Raw genomic sequence first — 22,353 nt, forward strand, 5'->3', positions numbered from 1 at the left:
ATGGGAAAGAAAGGTGATTTAAGCAATTTTGAGCGTGGCATGGTTGTTGGTGCCAGACAGGCCGGTCTGGTTATTTCACAATCTGCTCAGTTACTGGGATTTTCACGCACAACCATTTCTAGGGTTTACAAAGAATGGTGTGAAAAGGGAAAAACATCCAGTATGCGGCAGTCCTGTGGGCGAAAATGCCTTGTTGATGCTAGAGGTCAGAGGAGAATGGGCCAACTGATTCAAGCTGATAGAAGAGCAACTTTGACTGAAATAACCACTCGTTACAACCGAGGCATGCAGCAAAGCATTTGTGAAGCCACAACACGCACAACCTTGAGGCGGATGGACTACAACAGCAGAAGACCCCACCGGGTACCACTCATCTCCACTACAAATAGGAAAAAGAGGCTACAATTTGCACGAGCTCACCAAAATTGGACAGTTGAAGACTGGAAAAATGTTGCCTGGTCTGATGAGTCTCGATTTCTGTTGAGACATTCAGATGGTAGAGTCAGAATTTGGCGTAAACAGAATGAGAACATGGATCCATCATGCCTTGTTACCACCGTGCAGGCTGGTGGTGGTGGTGTAATGGTGTGGGGGATGTTTTCTTGGCACACTTTAGGCCCCTTAGTGCCAATTGGGAATCGTATAAATGCCACGGCCTACCTGAGCATTGTTTCTGACCATGTCCATCCCTTTATGACCACCATGTACCCATCCTCTGATGGCTACTTCCAGCAGGATAATGCACCATGTCACAAAATCATTTCAAATTGGTTTCTTGAACATGACAATGAGTTCACTGTACTAAAATGGCCCCCACAGTCACCAGATCTCAACCCAATAGAGCATCTTTGTGATGTGGTGGAACGGGAGCTTCGTGCCCTGGATGTGCATCCCACAAATCTCCATCAACTGCAAGATGCTATCCTATCAATATGGGCCAACATTTCTAAAGAATGCTTTCAGCACCTTGTTGAATCAATGCCACGTAGAATTAAGGCAGTTCTGAAGGCGAAAGGGGGTCAAACACAGTATTAGTATGGTGTTCCTAATAATCCTTTAGGTGAGTGTAGATGACACATTACATTGTGCTCAGGGGTTGTAATATCCCTTTCATACCGAACTGTAGCAACTCATAATGTAATAACGGCACATAATGTAAAAAATGCACACGTATTCGTACCGAACCGCTTCGGTTCCAAATGCAATCTTTAACAGTCGACTTGTTTTATACATACACAGAACATACTTCAATCCAAGTTCCCACACAAACATATTAAGTATTCAGACCATTTTATCATGAAATTAAAATGATAAATGCCATTTTTACGCACTTTAATGTGATTTGACAGATCACTTTATAGGCGCGTCAGTTCAAGCGGCAGCGCGGTGCGCAAGTGAACGCAATCATCTCTCATTAAAAAATAAACATGAATTAATATCTTAAGGTATGTTGAGGATACATTACAACTTACTGAAATGTATCAAATGTTGTGTAATCGCTCAATCTGTGTTTCAACTGCGGAAAGACAATAAAACAGCTTGTAAACAATGTCACGTAGCATTACATTTACCTCAGAAGTCATTCAGTGTTCACAGCTTTTAGTTCACTACAGAGATGAACTCTTTCACTAAATATATGCATATATATTCATTATATTCTACTTAACCTGTTAGTGATGTCTTGATTATTTAATGTATATTTAAATTAATAAATATGTAATTAAAATAACAGCCACTGTGTATAAAAGATTATATTTCTACAACGAATTGAAGAAAAAATAAAAATTATAATAGATTTAGAAGTTAATGCAAAAACTGCCTAATGTGAAGCTTATGAGTGTTGATTATTATATCGAAAAATAAATAGCAACGGAATTTAGGGGCTAATAGTTTGGGCTCTGTTGCTAACCTTTAATATTACAGCAATGTGTAAGTAAGGGCTCCCAATATAATTTAGGCCTACAGAATTATCTTTAAGAAAATTTTAGTTATAATAGAATTAATTTAAGGACAGACACATTTTTTTTCAGTAAACCACTGTTTAATAATAAAAAAAGTAGTAATTTTGTAAAACTGTTGACTTTAAAACCGAGGTACGTACCGAACCATCAGTTTTGTGTACCGTTACACCCCTATAATATTATAATAAAATGTTCATAATGTAATTCTCAAAACGTAATAAAATCTTGAGCTTTGAGCTAACAATTTTTACATTATGAGAAATGTATTACGTTTTAAACTCACCAAAAACATGTCCCATTTTCATTTATTGTAATATGCGAAAAGCAACGTTAAATATTCCTGCAATTATTATTATATGTATATTAAACAAAGCATTGGTATTCCTTACAGTACATTTTAAAAATCTAAATCTAAAGAGCTTTTGCACCTTTGAACTACTATTACTACTACTACTAGTACTAGTCTCAGTAATCTGGTGGATTTTGTAGGCAGATTAAAATTATATTTAAAAAAAATGTGATTTAAAAAGGGAATACTAATCATTATTTTTATTTTTTTTAAAGCTATTACAATAATGAAAATATGACGTTTTTGGTGAGTTTATATTGTAATCAATTTCTCAATGTAAAAATTATTAAAAAGATTTTATTACGTTTTCAGAAATGTATTACATTATGAACATTTTATTACAATAATAATGTAGACATTATGTTACATTATGTGCAGTTATTACATTATGAGTTGCTAAACGGCCTAATGCAGTTTAATTTATTAATTTAATAAGCATGAAAATGTAGGCATGCCTATTTGACAGGATGATCCATAAAAGTATGGCTTGGGGAGACTAATGATGAGAAAACTTAACTGGGAATAACATGGTGAGTTCTGAAATAATGAACACTGAAGGCATGAATCGGTAATTATCTCTCCATAAAACTTGGATTTGAAAAATCTGGCGAGAGATTCATCATTTACATACGGCATTTAAAAGAACTTTTGATTTCTCCAATAATCGCAGTTCAACCTATGCTCTCTTAGTTAATTGCTGCTCCCATGTGGCCATCAGTGAAAATAACCACACAAATCCTGTAAATGGGCAAGTTATATTTCACATTTCACAAGTCTGTGTGTTGGATGTAGACCGTGCCATTAAATTTCACGATGGTGTAATGCAATTAATTATTTTGCACACCAACCCACACTCTTACTTGTGGAACATGCAATAGTTGCACTCCGTTAAAGGAATATTTCACGCCTCATGCTGATCAAAGCCTGTATGGAAAAGACCAACTCAGAGATAATACAAAACCTCTGGGTTCCACAGAAGTAAGCAAGTCATGACATGAGGGTGAGAAAACGATGACAGTGTTTTCAACTATTCTTTCAATGAAAATGGAGAAACACAGGACTCCTTTGAGACTCACAGGATGCTGACTTGAAAGGCAAGAATAACAAAGAAAGAATAGTTTTTGGTTTCCAAAATTCAAAATCGGAACACTGCAGACCAGGTGGGATCATGAAGCCAGTTTTATTAGAAACAAAACATACAATACTGCTAGAAACAGCTCATAAATATCAGAGCGACAGACAGAAAGGCAGCTTACATATTCCGCAAGTCTGTGTTTGGAAAGAGCCACTCAACCTTGCGCTGAAAAACAAACCATCAACAGCAACGAGACGACAGACGCGCACAGGTTCTAAAAATAATGCATTGTTCTGCGTTGTTGGCTAGAAGCGGCGTTCAAGCTCTTATGCTTAATTAGCTACATTGGCACTGCTTTCACCTTCCTTGACTAGGAAAACAAAAGTATCTGCTGCAGGTATGCTAAAACCAGCTAGTTTCATCCCTCCGTTCAACATGAGGTCTCATCACAGAGCTTCATACATGTAAACATCAGATTTGAAGCAACAGTTCAGTCAAAAAATTAATGTTCCATCATTATCCAAACCCCTATGCTGTTATTTTTTCCATAAAACACAAAGTGATAACTTATAAAGAATCGTTGTGGGTTTTGCCACTAGAAAAAAGCACAATGAAAATAATCGATGTGACTCATTCCAGGTTTTCTGAAGCTTTGTACGAGGAACAGACCAAAGTCATTATTCAGACATTTCATGTCCACGTTCAAAAATGGTGCATAAAAGCTATTAACCAAAAACGGCATTGGTCAACATGCCATTTATGAATTTTGGAGGCAAATACTGACTAGACAACTAGAAAGTTATCATATGGCTTCAAAAGCCTTTGAAATAATTGTTGTCTATATAACAATTCTTTAAAATGTTCAGTTAGTCTCCAAGGACAAAAAAAGGCAGCATATGGGTTTGGAATGGCATGAGAAGGAGCAAAAATAATGACTGAATTGTCATTTCTTAAACTAATGTCGCCATTTCACTCACGTAGCTGAATAAATTCATTCTGATTAAAACAGTAACAAATATCTTGTCCTGGTGTATACTCAACATATAGTGTTATGAGGATGCGGTGTTTGCCATTGTTTTTTGTCAAAATTAAACAATAAAGAATGACACTTCACTTCCAATTGATTCAATCTCTTTTTTCAAAGGTCTGGGCTCCACATATGCATGATATAAATAGGAAAAACTGAGGGCAGTGCCAGTGCGATCCTGCTGGCTGTGTGTTACTGAGAAAAAGATTGATGATGGAAGGCTTTTAGGCAGCGCTGGACACTGCCAGCTTTTTCAGATGATCCATAAACACCTGAAGACTCACATCGTCTGTCAGAATGGGTGCGCCAGACTCCTACACAAACACAGGAAGTGAGATTCAATCAGCGGCTATGAATATTAGAAAACGCAGAGACATGTTTCTATAGTTGTATAACAACAGCTTGTTACAGTAGACTAATCAATATTCCCCACAAAGGAAATGTGCTCGTGTTGGCGAGATATACAGCACTCACCTGACCCCATGCATACATGTTGTTATGAGTCTGAGAAGGATTCACTTTGGAGAGGAGGAAACGAGCCTGGAGGGGGAGAAAAATAAATAAACCATGGTATAATTTCAGACCTTAAAAACAGTGTATTAATATGCAGAACAGTTGCCGTGTCTCAATGACCCATTACAGTCATTTATTCACAAGCAGCACTTAAAAATCCTCTAGGGCGAGTTTCTCAAGCGTAGAAATTGACTGAAGAGCTGTCAGAACAACTGTTTTCAAAGTAGCACCTTCCATTTGAGCCGCCATTAATCAAGGCTTGGGAAAATGGAGGTGGTTTTGTGAAAGCAATAAATAAATATTTGCACTGACTAATCCGAAATTACTGATTCACACAACTGTCGTTTGGCGTTTAACAACATGGCTCTTTCAAATCACATCTATTATTTAAAAGAATGGATGGAGTAAATCGGTTGAAAAATAGCTGGTAGGCCTACACACATGTTGGGATTTCATGTTTTATGGGGATATTTCATAGCCTGGATGCCAGCCGAACTTAGCCCCGCCCACAACATTTTAACTCGGGCAGGTCTGGACTTGATCCGTAGAGGAGTAATTTTGCCCGAACAGAAACTGTTCGGACCAATGAAATTGTCAGGGCGGGCTTTAGACGATGATGGACAGATGATAAACAGTAACGTAATCATCCACGTCATCAAAGGCGCTTGGGTTGAATTTGTTCTTATCCTAAACGGAGAACTTGTTCGTATATGCATTCACCTTTACTATTTCTCTCAGAAATGATGATCGTGTTGGTAAGTACTCTGTGTATCCTTAAATTCTTTTTTTACAAAACCGGCAAAGATCGTTTACACTCATCTTTTTCTTCCAACGTTACTTATTCCAGCGTGATTGCAGACAGGGTTGCCAAGTTTTTACAACAAAACCCACCCAATTGCTACTCAAAACTAGCCAAAAACAAGCCCAATAGCTTTCCCGGGGGGTTCTCTGGAAAAAAAATGGCATTTGGGGGGTAAAATATGTGTTATTTTGGCAGGGCTGCCTGCTAAAATTCGCATTCCTGGGTCTGTAAATCATATAATTGGGGTCGCTTCAACCCGCGGACATGGAAAAACCTGCAGACTTGGCAACACAGTAGAGAAGCTCCGATCAGCATTTTTGGGGCCGATCACCGATCACCGATCACCAAGATCATGATCTGCCGATTGCCGATCACAGAATGGCAATATTTTATCTATAATCTTGCAGAGTTTGCACCATTTGTAGAAATTAAACTAACTCTAAATTAACTGAGTCAAGATCTTGAAGAACCACCAAGTGTTTATTTTAGAAAATGAGATAACTTAAGGCTACTGTGGGCCATCTTTCCCAAATAAATGTATATAATAAATGTATATTATTATCTCACTTAAATATTTGATCATGCAGTGCATTTTTGTTTTTAAAAACAATTTTTCAGGTAGGTCTAACATTAGTATTGAGCTAAGAAATACTAAAGACATTTAATAAGAAATCAAATGTAAATTAATATTGGTCTTCCCTGAATAAATTGAATTAGATTAATCCTTACACTTAAGGTTGCAAAAGTTAGTCATTCAAGCTGTGAGTGTCATAAAGGTTCATCAAACAACACAAGACAAAAAGAAACCCAGAGACAGCAGCAGTTTATTCGACAGCTGTCACTTTAAGAGCGAACACGGATACGGTTACAGTTGCACAAACGTTCACTCGCGAGTCACGACGGGGTTTACGTGCACACTCGTCAAGACACTCATTTAGTAAATACACGTGTGTGTGTATCTGACCATTTCAGCGCAATTTGTTCTCGCAAGCTTTTTGTGAGATGGCCTGTGTGTGTGTGTGTGTGTGTCTCTCTTCAGACCGTGCGCGCGAGTGCTGAGCGGTTTGAACACTGGCAAGACTTAAAAATAAATGCAAATGATAAACTTTAGTGACGATGCGACACTGCCTCGATTGTGCAAAGTGGCAAATCCTGTGTCAACTGTGCAGCTGGATTTTAGTGCAGATGCGATGCGCTGATTTGAAGCCATTTGAGCATTTTGAAAGGGAGAGAGAGAGCGCGCGCACGCGGTGATTCACGCGCACTGTTTGTGAATTTACGTCCCACATAAAGTTTTCAAATGACTGCGTAAGTTATTTAATATAGAAATATGAATTGTACCTCACCTTCAGCATTATAATTGTTTTACCCGCGCTGGAAAGAGAATGAGACGGTGTCGCTGCATTAATGCCCCAGCTCTCACGGCAGGTGCGGGTTTATGTGTCGTCAGCATGCGATCGGTTCATGAGATCGGCCTTTTTGGAGACCGCCGATCAATCATCCCAAAGCGATTATCGACCGATCGAGATCGGTTGCCGATCAATCGGAGCACCCCTACAACACAGTGCAGTTGAGTTCTGTTGACATTTGACAACTAACGTTATGTGTCACTCCGTTGCTCTGATTGGTTGTAGGTCTATCCAATTGAGGTCTTTCCTGGTTCGGTTGAAGCAGTATCAGACTGTAGACTATCAGCAGTATTCTGACTAGAATTGAGTATGACGACGACAGGCTAGATATTTCATACACATAATGATCTCCTAACCCTACTATATATATATATATATGCCGTTTTTTGTCATGGAGACCAAAAAATGTCCCCACAAGGACAAGGATTTTTTTGTCCCCATAACATAGGGTTTACCAGGACCACACACACCAAACATCAGCTTAATTCCATATTTAAGAGCCAAGTGCACTTAAATGTTGGCTGCAACACAGAATGATCTTTGATTTGTTGTGCTGCTTGGCAACCATAAACCTCCATCAGGCTAATGAACTATATTACTTGGCAGAAGAACTGCTTGTTTGTTTGGGTTTTCTTATTATAATTTATCAATTTAACTGTTTATTGAAAATTGCCATCTTTCATATTATAACTGTTGCTACCATTCCATTTTAAAAAAGCAATAATCCACCATGGTACTGTGAATTAAGCATGGTTCTGTTCCAAAACTTAGCAAGCTGCCCACCTAGACGGCAATTTAAGGGATCATTGGTGCACTGCCAATTTGAAGGCTATGTCGAAATTAGGCAGAAACATTATGCTGACTAAAATCTAAGGCATTGAGAGGGAAAACTCTCTAGCTGGCATCACCTGCAGCTTGACCTGGCAAAGACTGAGCTTCTCGTCTTCCCTGCCAATACGACTCTACAACACGACTTCACCATCCAGCAAGGTTTATCCTTGATTTCCCCTTCAAGGTCGGTCAGAAATCTTGGCGTAACCTTTGACGACCAGCTGTCCTTCAAAGACCACATTTCAAAGACAGCTCGGTGGTCATGCAGGTTTGCGCTGCACAACATCAGGAAGATCAGATCATTCCTAACAGAGCACGCAACACAGCTTCTCGTCCAGGCCCTGGTCATTTCTAGGCTTGACTACTGCAATGCGCTTCTGGCTGGACTTCCATCGTGTGCGATCAAAACGCTTCAAATGATCCAGAACGCAGCGGCATGTCTTGTCTTCAAAGAGCCGAAAAGGGCCCATGTCACACCGGAATGCATTGCGGCAAGATAAACAAAAACGTTGCTTACACTATTTCAATGGTCCACTTTGGACATACTACTAACTATAAGTAAATTTGCAACTTCATGTGAACTAACTCTCATTAGAGTATTAGTAGTTAGGTTAGGTTCGGGTTAGGGTTCGGTTTAGTAGAATAAGTTGACATCTACTTGTAAAGATCCCACTAGTCAGTAGATTGCCTGTTTGGGAGCATCAAAATGAAGTGTTAGAAGATATTAAGCAGACAGTCTACGAATAGTCCAATGACTGCTAGCTGACATTAAGTTGCAAAGTTACTTACTATACTAACTATAGTTATTAAAATGTGTAAGGAGAACCATCGAAATAAAGTGTTACCAAAACATTTAATTGTAGATAGTCGACAAGTCGCGAGAAATGCTTAATATAAATTAGGGCTGTCAATGCTAACGCATTAACCCATATAATTAATTTAAAATCCTTAAAGCTACACTATGTAACTTTTCCGTCCACTAGAGGTCGCCTGTTCAAAACAAAGGCGTAGTTTGATGACGCCATGTTTGAGCGCAGAATCTTGGGACATGTGGTCTTCACCTCACAGCCGGTGGAAAACAGTCAGGATAGGACTCGGGCAGAAATCATGTTCATGGATGCGATTATTAACATTACTGTAGTGAAGCAGAGCAGGACCGAGTGTTGTGGAGCTGAGCAAGGCCGCAGGAGCGATTGAAGAGCGGGACTGTTATTATGGCATAATCGCCGGCGGGACTTTTATTATGACACGGTTGCCGGCGCCACTTCCTCTTTTCCAGTCATGAGTGAGGTAACGCAACTCTGTTTATCGTATTAGATATATCTAAGTGTGATGAAAATGAAGTTATGACGTTCGCTCGGCGGCTGCTATGAAACCGAGGGTGACGCAGATATGATGCAATCGACAGGCGACTCCCTCACACGCATAGTCCACACGTCCCGGTTAAAATAGCAATTTCTCACAATTTACAAATAGTTGGAAACATTTGGGATATTCTAAGTACTCAACTGAACAAAATATATAACACTGGCCTAGTGGTTTCTGGATATTTTACTGCAAAAATCCTACATAGTTCACCATTAAGGCATTAAAATTATTTAACACAAAAAAGCAAATAAGTTAAGTAACCCAATTTCGCCACTCAAATCATTTTAAGCCACTAAACTCCAGGAAAATTTTCAGTCCAATGATTCAGTAAGTGAATTCATACAAACAATCAGTAAGTCCAAAACAGCGCTAATATAAAGAAAAACAGGCTGATTACATCAGAGAGTGAAGGGAGTCTTGTTGCATTTTCAGTGAATTATCAGTCCAGTGTGAGTTTCGCTTTAAAAACACAAGCTCTGTCATTTTCTATGATTGTTTCTGAAGAGAGCAAGCCCTCACATCGCACTGTAACACATACAGACTGACCAGAATGTCAAAACATGCCATGATTGCGGTGATTCACAGGAGTTGTACAGTAAGCACACGTGAGTGTTATATTGATGAGCAAACAAACCGTGTATGTGCGCTCTCGACGCTCTGATCGCACATTGTATTATGCACAGTAGGGCTGACAAGTCAAAATTCGAATATTCGTCGACATTAGAAAAAAAAAAACGTGCATTCAAATTTTTGGTAGAGGCGTGAGACATGACCTTTGGTGAGCATAATTTAAGAATTATGGACTTCTCATATCATTTGGTGTGCTTTTGGATTGTCCAAGTGTCCTTTCCAAAAAAGGATTGCTTTATTTAATGAAGATCATACAGGTAAAGCAATATTAAAGAGATAATTCACCCAAAAATGAAAATTATGTCATTTACTCACCCTCATGTCATTCCAAATCCACAAGACTTTTGTTCATCTTCAGAGTACAAATGAAGATATTTCAAATGAAATCTGAGAGATTTCTGTCCCTTCATAAAAAGTCTGTTCACCCAAACCTCTCATACTTCAAAACTTTTATAGAGAGAACGTAAAATAAATCCATATAAATCAAGAAATATAATCCAAGTCTTCTGAAGAGAAATTATTTCATTATATGATGAACATTGAATTTAGGCTTTTATTCACATATAAACATTGATCAGTGAACATAAACAGAAGCTCAACCGTAATTGCTTGACGCACAAGAACAAACATCATTGGTTCTTGCCGAAGCTCAAACGTTCTGCGTAACACGAGAATGAACCTCATTGGTTCTCACACGTCAAGCAAGCATGCTTGAGTTTACGTTTACCAAAATTGAATGCTGTAAACATTGTTTGCTGATCAATGTTTATACATGAATAAAAGCCTTAATTAAATCTGTTCATGATATAATGTGATTATGTGTCTACTGAAGATTTGGTTTAAACCGCTCAATTCATATAGATTTATTGAAGTGTCAGAGTTTTAGGTCAATAGACTTACAAAGGAGAAACAGAAATCTATGAAAAAATACGTTCATTTGTGTTCTGAAGATGAACGAAAGGTCTTATGGGTCTTATAGAACATTAAAGGGTTAGTTCACCCAAAAATGAAAATTCTGTCATTAATTACTTACCCTCATGTCGTTTGACACCTTAAGACCTCCGTTCATCTTCGGAACACAAATGAAGATATTTTAGTTGAAATCCGATGGCTCTGAAAGGCCTCCATTGGCACAATGTACTTTACACTCTCAAGACGCATAAAAGGTTCTAAAGACGTCCTTATAAAGTCCATCTCACTACAGGAATCTACAATAACTTTATAAAGCGACGAGAATAGTTTTTGTGCGCAAAAAAACCTAAATAAAAACTTATATAGTGATGACCGATTTCAAAACACTGCATCATGAAGCTTCGAAGCGTTATGAATCAGTGAGTCGATTCAGCGGTTTGAATCGCCAAAGTCACGTGATTTCAGCAGTTTGGGGGTTTGACACGCGATTCGAATCATGATTCGACTCGCTGATTCATAACGCTTCGAAGCTTCATGATGCCTTGTTTTGAAATCGGTCATCACTATACAAGTCGTTATTTAGTTGTTTTTTTCGCACAAAAACTATTCTCTGCACTTCATAAAGTTATTGTAGAACCACTGTAGTGAGATGGACTTTGTAACGACGTCTTTAGTACCTTTTATGGGTCTTGAGTGTGTACAGTGCATTGTGCCAATGGAGGCCTTTCTGAGCCATCGGATTTCAACTAAAATATCTTCATTTGTGTTCCGAAGATGAACGGAGGTCTTACGGGTGTCGAACGACATGAGGGTAAGTAATTAATGACAGAATTTTCATTTTTGGGTGAACTAACCCTTTAATGTTCTATGGTTGAAGGGTGAGTATAATAATGTGATCTCATCATACCTAGTATAAAAAAATGCATTATTGCGTTCATAGAGCGAGCCTTTCACTGATTGGGGAAGTTACACCCATAAACGGCGGAAAGCGTAGGAATAAGGTGGATAATCTTAGACTAAATCGGTGTAGCCTGTTTAGTTTAGTATGAATGCCTCATAAATATCCAGGAAAGCATTCAAAAAGAAATTGTCATCACATCCATCTGTACCTGACTGCCGCCATGCTCTGTGTCGATGTAGCGTGGCATAGGGAAACGAGCGTGTAGAAGCTCTTGAGCATCATCCACGGGAGCCTGCAGCAGGTGGCGGAAGTTCTCATACTCTGGCATGTCCTGGTACCCGGCTTTACGCCACTGAGACACCGTCTACACAAGGGAAAACATCTGTCAGAAGTCATCCTATAATATGATAAATCTGAAAACATATTTACAATTGCTAAAACATTTTTTTTTTTTTGCTGTGACTATGGGAACATCTCACTCATTTGTTTTTTTTAAATTCACTTCATTAGCATGTACTTCAGCGAGACATCTACAAGCGTTTCATCAGAAGATGTCTGTCTGCTGAAACGCAGCCAAGTTTAAAATGGTTTCAGTGCAAAACTGGCTCTGATTTCATGTGCGCAGACCAAGAAAACAGATTGCATTCTTAATTATTGAAAACATGAAAAAGACCTGGTGTTAAACCAACGTCTAACCCAGTCACAGGGGAAAATATGCCACAGTGCAATCGGAAGGCAGAATATGCGCAGTGATTTTTACGGTTACAACTTATAACGACATTCTACAAACTATAAGAAACTATTCAACTACATGTCAACTAGCAGTTATTAGAGTTTTAGTAGATAATGTGCTTAATATCTGCTAACACTTTATTTTGATACTCCCTAACAGTAACTTTGCAGTTAGCCTAACAGTCTATAAATACTCTAATGAGAGTTAGTTGGCATGTAGTTGGAAATAGGGTTGGGTATCGTTTGGGTTTTTTTCGATACCGGTGCCAAACCGATACTTTTAAAACGGTACCGGTGCCTAAACGGTGCCTGAACCGATACTTTTTAAAAAAGCGCCACAAAACAAGGGGATTGAGATTAAAGAATGGCTTTTTATTATTTTTTATTATTATTTAAATTGAACAATTTATTACAATTTTAAAGTATACTTAAATATATAAATACAAAACACAATTTACTTTACTTTAGTAATAACAGCAGTAGTCTGTATTCTTGGAATGCTACAAACCAGCTTCAAGGTTCAGCTTTATTTTGCAGAAATATGACCATATTCTCTGGCTAAATATTTTAGAATGCATCGCCTTATTGTTTCCATGGCGTGCTTCTCACATGACACACAGCTGCCACAATAGCTGTATGACAGCTCAGCTGTTTCGGGTTTATTTCATTTTTACAAAATATTCGCAAACTTGCTAACTATGTCATGAACTATCTAATATTCTGATTTTCAAATATGTGTGAGTGAATGTGTGTTAGTTGTTCTATACTGCATGATGGACGGCGCCATGTTAGTTTGCGCCTCAGAGAATCGGATGTGTCACGAAATACATGAAAGTAAGTGACCGCTGCTAAACTGGGAGAAGAATAGAGTAAACTATATAGTTACTATATAATGTGTATCTGATATGAATAAAACACGTAGTCAAGTTATAACTGTTTGAAAGGATTGTTTTTGCCGCTTCCATAGACACTGAATTGTTGTGATATGTGACGAGTGCTGAGCGTATCTTTCTTTAGCTCGGCGCCAGCCAAAGCGCACTTGCACGTTTGAATTTAAGTGGCACCGAAATGAGGCACCGAAATCTGCGTTTATATTCGGTCCGGTACATACCGGTTATATAGGTTTCGGTACCCAACCCTAGTTGTAAAGTTACTTTTAGTTAGTAGAATGTCTAAAGTGGGCCATCAAAATAAAGTGTAACCAATTTTACACATTACCTCTCCATGGTAAATCAGAATCTGGAAGAAGGTGTCCATGAGGAGGATGCGGTCAGGCAAGATGCTGCTGCTGTCCAGCAACACGGGCTACAACAACAGAAAAAAGAAGCCTGTTATTGGACTGTCACTGTTAATTAGATGCTTTCATAAACATCTTTCCTGAAACTTCCCCCTTCTGTTCCCAGTGTCAGGGGAAAAAATGTAAGTGACATAAAGCCCCCCCATTAAAAGCAGATTAGAATACACACGTGTCAGTTTAAGTTGCTCACTGTATCATCGCCCTGATGTTGTTTAACTCAGTCAGTACTACTAGAGGACAAGCACTACAGGCCATCAGATCATTATGTAGAGTTTATACAACATTTGCCTGTTTGCTTGCTTTCACCCTCTCCCTCTCTTTCACAATAATGCCGTTAAAATGCATGCAACCTTCAGGCTCCTGGGTCAGACGGGTGAACCGCTGATATTTTTTATGAAACCGGTGGAATAATACTTACATTGTCATTTGCGTTGCAGGTCAGGAACCACATTTAAATGCTGAGTGAATGCACTAAAATATCCCTGATGTTATATGACAGTAAAGGCTCATATTTGGCAGTGTTCTTTTAATTTATGGAGACCTCTAAGCATCTGTATAGCATATGTTGTGATTCATGCACATTTGTTCAAAAAAGCCTGTATAGGCAAGCTGCTCACATGATGTAGGCAAAAGTTTTGTATTGTTTACATGACGGATGCATCTTTTTTCTGTCTTAAAATGCACCAACTCAGAATGCCTAATGTTGGCTTGATTGCTTGCATCACATGAGAAAACAAATCATTTTTGTCTACCTGATATGTAGTAGATTTAATGTGGGTGCGGTTTGGGTTGCTGTCTTTATGTCAAATGGGTCTGGTTGGTTTCGAAATTAAATTAGTGCTGCTTTCGGGTGCAGCTTTACCAAACAGGACCAGTGCAGGACTCTATCCTGGGTACAAATGGTACCATGCCTTTGCAAAAATATATTTAAAGACAACAATAATATGAGCTCAAAACAAAATGAGAACAAAAGATCTCAGCGCACTAATTAAGCAGAACACATTTTAATCTTTTGTGTCAGGGGACATCAAGTGCATAGTAATCATGACACTGCACTTCATAATCAACGTCAGTCATGACACGTGATTTTTTTGTCAATAAGCCCATTGAATTAATACTAATGTTTAAAGAACACTTTTACAAAATTATTAAGCGAGTTTCACTTTATATACACTACCGTTTAAAAGTTTAGAGTCAGTAAGATTTTTTTATTTGAAAAGAAATCAATACTTGGAAAGCATTTATTAATATATTGAACATTAATAATGTTAGAAAAGATTTCAATTTAGAATCTTGTATTCATCGTTTTTAACATTGATACTAATAAGAACTTTAGTTACAAAAATGTAACACTTTATTTTAAAGCCTAATTCTCATTGTTAACTAGTTGCTTATTAGCATGCATTTTACTAGGATATTGGCTGTTTATTATTACGTATAAAGCACATATTAATGCCTTATTCTGCATGACCATATTCTACATCCCTTAATCCTACTCAATACCTTAACAACTACCTTACTAACTATTAAGAAGCAGTAATTAGGAGTTTATTTAAGGCAAAGGTTGTAGTTAATATCCAATAGTGAGAATTGGACCCTAATCTAAAGTGTGACCAGAATGTTCAGCAAATCAGAATATTAGAATGATTTATGAAGGATCATGTGCCACTGAAGACTGGAGTAATGATGCTGCAAATGCAACTTTGCATCACAGGAATAAATTACATTTGAAAATATATTCAAAATAGAAAAGTTATTTTAAGTTTGAATAATACTTTACAATATTACGGATGTATTTTTGATCAAATAAATGAAACCTTCGTGAGCATTACATAAAGAGACTTAGTAGTTCACACTTGTAGTTTGGTTCGTTTGGTCCGGACCAAAAAAACAAAAACAAAACATGTAGTCCTGGTTCGCTTAGCGTCTGGTCCAGCCACACTGGCATTTTTAACAGCGAACTTAAAGTTACCGAACCAAAAGCATAGGGATACGGTCACAACCTGATTGGTCGGCTTTTATGGCGTATATTTCGCGACGGAGCTTGCTTACTGAACATTTAAAACAATGCTGTGTGCTGGATTAAACGCGATCATTTTATGCATGTACTTTACCAGCTGAGAACTCACGAAGAGCTCATAAAACGTTCAAAACATTCTAAACAACACCAGGATTTCCTCCGTTGTAAGCAGAAACGAAGATCTGCATATATTGATGAGGCACTTTACCTACTCGTTGCTCCACGTTTGCCCTCTACACATTTTGGATACACCGATCTTTCCACGTCGTCAAATCAGCTGACTTGTAGCGTCGCATTTTGTGACAGCACGTCCTGTTTTACATGTCTTTGGTCCGTGTTGTGTTCATATATCAATCGAACCGCACCAGAGTTCGTTTGGAAGCGGACTGAGACCCATCTTTTTAGCGGTCTCGGTCCGCTTGTTTGGTGCGCACCAGGGTTTGGATGGCAGGGTTCACATATATTCAAATGAGCCGCACTAACCGAGCAATCGCACCAGGGTTCGTTTTAATCGAACCAAACATGCCAAGTGTGAACGCACCCTTATTTTATCAAATCTTACCAACCTCAAACTTTTGAACATTATTGTATGTTTTTATCAAAATCTTAATATTATTAGGACTTATAAATTAACAGTATATGAGCTGTACATTTATGCATTAAGGAACAAGATGTTAAATATAGACATGGCTAAAAATAATTATATTGCTTATATACATTGATTGGGGAAAATTAAAAGTGTTTCACATGTGCAAGTTGAAGTTTCCTAGCCTAGAAATCTAGACGCACCCTAGCGGCAGCAAATCTAATTTGCAGCCGGGGTAGTCTAGCAACTCTCCGTTGGCTTACGAGCTGGAAAAACCAAACTCTGGTCAGGCCAATCACATCGTGTATGGAGTCGGTGGGCGGGCTTAACATAATGACGGCATAGTTGCGGCGGTTCTGCGTGCTACTTGTAAACAAAGAAGCTGGCAAACAGAGGCCTTTCGAACCGGCTTTGGCCGTGACTCTTAAAGACTTGGAGTTAAGCTTTTCTTTGAGAAAAGAACGGCACTGAAGTCATTCTTAAGAAATGATGATGTCTTCAGAGTTTTGCCGACCGGATACAGCGAATGTTTAATCTATCAACTAGCTCCGCTTCACCTTCTTCGTTGCTCTGGTTGGTTGTAGCGATATCCTATTGCGTGCAGAGGGAATTTGAAAGACAACCGTTTATCCCGCCCCTCGGATTGAGCCCTGCCAGTGTTCCCAGACCCAACATCTTGATGTGGGTCTGGCTTGTCAGGCTAGAAGTTTCCCTCAGGGAACATGGTATTTAACATCTATGAAGTCCCTCATTGGTCACCTGAATCAAATGCAAATATTACATGTTCAATGGGAGAAATTCTGCATTTTTACCTCTGGTGGCCCGTTGAATGAGTATGCATACAGGATGGGCTGTATCATTATCAGAGACTGGGTCAGATCCTGCCTCATAAACTGGTGTCTGTAATAGGTGCTTTCATCAGGACTGTTGTTGAACACTTGCAGAAATGGAGACCTCCTCAGATGGAACATAAACTGCCAAAGACAATGTAAAGATCTCATTTTCGCTCTGCTATTAAGTGAGATTCAGTGCTGTCATTGAGTGCTAGACGGGAGGTAAGTACCTGAGGATACAGCGAAAATGTCTCAGAAAACCGGAATGAGTTGGGATCGTCTTTATGATAATCTCCAAATTTCTGGCACTGCAAATGAAAGAAAATCATTCGAGAAATTATTGTGCATCCCTAATACGAAATTACTGATTATACTGATTAGTTATATGTTGCTAGTCCCAGCTGAAAGAAGAAAGGCTGAAAGACTCACCAAGCGGATGAGTTGTCGGTCCAGCCAGCGCAGAACGTCTGGGCCCTCCTCCGTCTCGGCTCTGTAGACGGCCAAGCGGGCCATGAGGATGGCGGCAGCCTCCTGGTCAAAAGATGCAGCGATGCTCTGGATCTGAGTCTGAGCATCAGCCCAGCTGAAGAGGAGGATGAGGAGAACATGTTAGAGCACAGTGACCTTCTAACACAAGCTTATGCATCATCAGTCTGACTCACATCGACTCCTCAATGTCTGGATATTAAATAAAAAATCCACTATTCAAAAAGCGTAAGAATAGTCAAAGAGCTTCGAAATGTTCTTTCAGGCACTTAAAACATTTTTAGTACATTTGAAAAGCTACAAGCAGCGCATTAGTCTTTGTCGAAAACTGAATGTACTCTTTCGAGGCGCATTGATTCTGACATACAAACGCAACATTCTAAAAGTGGAATCTTTTGATTTTTTTTCACATTGTCATGGAAACTGGACATGGTTGTTGAGGAGAACACATGGATGATGTGCAGAGATGATGTCAAACTGGGAGGCATTTATGAAAGGAGGAGGATCAATCTAAGAACAATCTACAATAATTATGTTGTTTTCAAAGGTGTTTTCCCCTAGTTCCTTGTGTTGTATATAGTAGTTTTTCCAACTTTGATGAATAGAAAGATCAAAAGAACATCATGTATCTGAAATAGAAATAATCTGTAATATTATTAATGTCTTTACCATCACTATGACAATTTAAATGCATCTTTGCTGAAAAAATGGTAACCCTCTCGAGTCGGCGGTCGCGCCGGCACGATCTGCTCTCTTTTTTTCTTATCAGTGCCAAATAGACTCAAATAACTGTGTCGTTTTTTATCATTCAGGCAAGTGTTATACATCATTATAATCTGTTAAGTTTCTATTTTTTGTGTACAGTCACAATAAAAACAAATTGTTTCGCTTTTTGCAAAATAAAGAAAACAAACATGATGTGCGATCTGCAGCCTCTCTGTCAAAGACGTTAATTCAGATAGTCTTCAGAAAAGGAACTCTAGCTTAGTGAATACTTGTCTCACAAACATGAGACATATGTCTAAAGAAACGCTGAAATGTCAGGTTTTAAACAATGTAAACCAAATCGAAAACAAATATTCTGTGTTTATGTAATCTGTTTGAAAAGCGATAAATGTCAAGTCACCCGCAAGCCACTTCGTTATCTGCTAATGCGACCACGCCCACGGATCACATGTTCTATTGAGATTCAAATACTGATGATCCAGAGTCGACGCCCACACATCAACTCATACAAACATCAAGTGAAGCGCTGTAATGTTACTTCAGCTACATCGTTTTGAGACTTTGAGGAATAATCCTGGATTTATTCTGCTCATGAAAAGCTGTTCATTTCTAAGAGCAAAGGATTCCGCCGCTGATTGTAAGGTCAGTTTATTCTGTTAGCATCTGTGAATATTAAGTGCAAAAAGACTGTTTAAATATGAATCCTGTTGCAACATTAAATGTCATACACACAAGACTGTTTAGACTAGATTTATTTGGCTTGTTTTGGACAGATTATAATGTGTTTATTGTAAAAGAGCCTAGTGTCACATCAATAAAGCTTTTATTCGCAAATGTCTGCTCAGATGCTATAAATATAGTACTAAAAATAGTAAAAAAAAAATGAAAAAATGCTTTTCTTAGTAATTTTTGTCTTGTTTCTAGTCTAAATATTTAAACATTCTTAAATCAAGATGCACTTACTAGATTAGTACAATTTCAACTAAATAAGAAGAGCATGTTTTGCTCTCTCAGTCAGGTATGAAGCTCATTCATTATGCAGCTCATTGTGCAGCTCATTATTATGCAGGCTGTTATGTTCTTTTGTCCTCAGGTGATATACATCGATATTCATTAGCTATCACGCCTCCTCGCATACTGGCTTTGTGAAGAAAAACATTCTTACAAATTTTAAATCAGTGTATTGAGTAGGCTCAATGATTCTCACATCAGTTTGAAGCATGTCAAAACTTCTAAAGGGCCCCAAAACAGCTCAGACTCCTAGAGGTTAATGTAAGGGCAAACAACTTACTTCCTTGCAATTGTGGTCACTCTGATGCGCCTCTGTCCGCTAGAATGCTGATACTGTGTTACGTACTGTATGGCTCCACGTCCACCCTGTGGGATAGGAGCGTTGTGCTGAAAAAAAAAAAAAGAACATTGCCTGATATTTTGTTCATTAAAATTAAAGACGAATACATCAAATGGCATGGCAAAAATAAAGGATGCTTTTAATCAGGTTTTCCAGTTACTAGCCATTCAAGATTTTCACTGGCCACAATTGGCACCATGTGGAAAACTGCCATTTAGATATTTCTAATATAATTTAAAAAATTGGCAGGTACAGTATATTAGGATGCTGTCACTTTAAGACCTGATGCACGATCCATTAAGGCCCTTTACAGTTACACATGCATTTTCTTTTAACTGTTTGCGTTTATTTAAAACATAACTAACTTTGTTTATGTGAATATTCGCCAAGACCAGCATTTTCACATTATTTTATGTGTATTTGACTGTTTAAGCACAATAAGCAGCGAAAATAACTAAATTTAGTGCTGAGATGCGGCTTAATGTGTGCGCACTTTGAATGTGAGCACAAAATCTGCGGGAATGAGTAAAATCCCATTAAAGCCACCAACAATATTCATCCGGTGCAAATGAAAGTAGTGAGTGAGAGGAGGCAGGTTTGTGTCACTCGCTGTCGGAGAGATGAGAGAGCAAGAAAGCGCAGCTTATATCCTATATCTATTCTGCTATACACTATAGCTATACAGCTTTAATCTTCTGGGAAGGCTTTCCACAAGCTTTAGGAGAGTGTTATGGGAATTTCTGACCATTCTTCTAGAGGTGCATTTGTGAGGTCAGGCACTGATGTTGGATGATAAGGCCTCGCTCACAGTCTCCGCTCTAATTCATCCCAAGGGTGTTGAGGCCAGTCAAGTTCCTCCACACCAAACTTGCTCATCCATGTCTTTATGGACCTTGCTTTGTGCACTTGTGCGAAATCATGTTGGAACTGGAAGGGGCCATCCCCAAACTGTTCCCACAAAGTTGGGACCATGAAATTGTCTCCCCCCTCCACCAAACTTTACACTTGGCACAATGCAGTCAGGCAAGTACCATTCTCCTGGCAACCGCCAAACCCAGACAGATTGTCATCGGATTGCCAGACAGAGAAGCGTGATTGGTCACTCCAGAGAACACGTCTCCACTGCTATAGAGCCCAGTGTTGGCGTGCTTTACACCCCTGCATCCAACGCTTTACATTATACTTGGTGATGTAAGGCTTGAATGCAGCTGCTCGGCCATGGAAACCCATTCCATGAAGCTCTCTACACACTGTTCATGAGTTAATCTGAAGGCCACACAAAGTTTGGAGGTCTGTAGCTATTGACTCTGCAGAAAGTTGGCTACTTCTGCACACCTCAGCATGAGCATGATTTTACGTGGCCAGAGTTGACGGAGTTGCTGTTCTTCCCAATCGATTCCACTTTGTTGTAATAACACTAAAAGTTGACCGTGGAATAATTAGCAGTGAGGAAATTTCAAGAATGGACTTATTGCACAGGTGGCAACCTATCCCAGTACCACGCTTGAATTCACTGAGGTCCTGAGAGCGTCCCATTATTTCACAAATGTTTGTAGAAGCGTCTGCATGCCTAGGTGCTTGGTTTTATACACCTGTGGCCATGGAAGTGATTGGAACACCTGAATTAAATTATTTGGAGGGGTGTCCCAATACTTTTGGCAATAGTGTATACATTATATATAAAATTCAACCTGCCAAAGTAGCTAGTAGGAGTGACTGTGTTACACGCCACTGCTGAAATCCACCCACATTTTGCGGGTTGGTGGGTGTTAATGTCAAGCTCTGTTGGTGCTCAATTGTTAATTATTATCAATGTTAAAAATAGTTTCTGATGCTTAATATTTTTGTAAAAAAAAAGTATTTATTTTTTTTGATTTATAGAAAGTTAAAAAAAAACAGCATTTGAAATAGAACACTGAAATATACATCCTTTGTAACATAAATGGTTTATGGTCACTTTTGATCACAATTTAACGCATCTTTGCTAAATAAAAGTATTAGTTTATCCTTTTTTATCTTAGCCTAAACTTTTAAATGATTTTGTAATACATTTTCCACAAAAATATTAAGCAACATTGATAATATGAAATTATTCTTGGGTAGCAAATCAGCATATTAGAATGATTTCTGAAGGATCATGTGACACACCTCTCTCTAAATATAAATATCCCATTACCAGCTCTATAAACTGACTGCAAAAGTGAAATAATTATTAAGTAAATCTACTTATTTGACTAAATAATTACATCCAGGTAAGGTACTGCAAAGAAAGCTTGTGCAATACCACCAGAAAAAACCTGCAATCTAACATCTTTATGAAATGACAAATGTAACAGGATATAACTGATATAACTGGAAAGAAGGCTTAATCTCTGGGTAAAGGCACTGAAGCCTTAATTAATGATTATAACTCAAACCGAATTAGGGTCATGCTTCTCGCCAATTATACTAAAAAAACACACTAGTATGAAAAGACTCATAAAGTCGGCAACAGAGGATATTGAATCTCAAGCGTTGTGTTTGCCGAGCAGTGCAGCTCCAGCC

At 38.5% G+C, this 22,353-nt stretch overlaps 1 protein-coding gene across 1 annotated transcript in view; it reads right to left on the reverse strand.

Annotated features, from left to right (window-relative positions):
• Window positions 1-2,589: 2,589 nt before the first annotated feature.
• sec23a (Sec23 homolog A, coat complex II component) overlaps window positions 2,590-22,353 on the reverse strand; it is a 43,992-nt gene continuing 24,228 nt past the window's right edge. The window contains exons 13-20 of the mRNA XM_079832305.1: window positions 19,750-19,856; window positions 17,676-17,829; window positions 17,477-17,554; window positions 17,226-17,387; window positions 13,729-13,815; window positions 11,987-12,142; window positions 4,887-4,952; window positions 2,590-4,726 (exon numbers count right to left, since the gene is read on the reverse strand). Of these exons, the coding sequence (XP_079688431.1) occupies window positions 4,637-4,726; window positions 4,887-4,952; window positions 11,987-12,142; window positions 13,729-13,815; window positions 17,226-17,387; window positions 17,477-17,554; window positions 17,676-17,829; window positions 19,750-19,856 (900 nt within the window). The 3' untranslated portion in view covers window positions 2,590-4,636. The remainder of the gene's footprint in view (window positions 4,727-4,886; window positions 4,953-11,986; window positions 12,143-13,728; window positions 13,816-17,225; window positions 17,388-17,476; window positions 17,555-17,675; window positions 17,830-19,749; window positions 19,857-22,353) is intronic.

Source organism: Gobio gobio (assembly GCF_949357685.1).
Source record: "Gobio gobio genome assembly, chromosome: 13".
In the NCBI taxonomy this organism is placed as follows: domain Eukaryota; kingdom Metazoa; phylum Chordata; class Actinopteri; order Cypriniformes; family Gobionidae; genus Gobio; species Gobio gobio.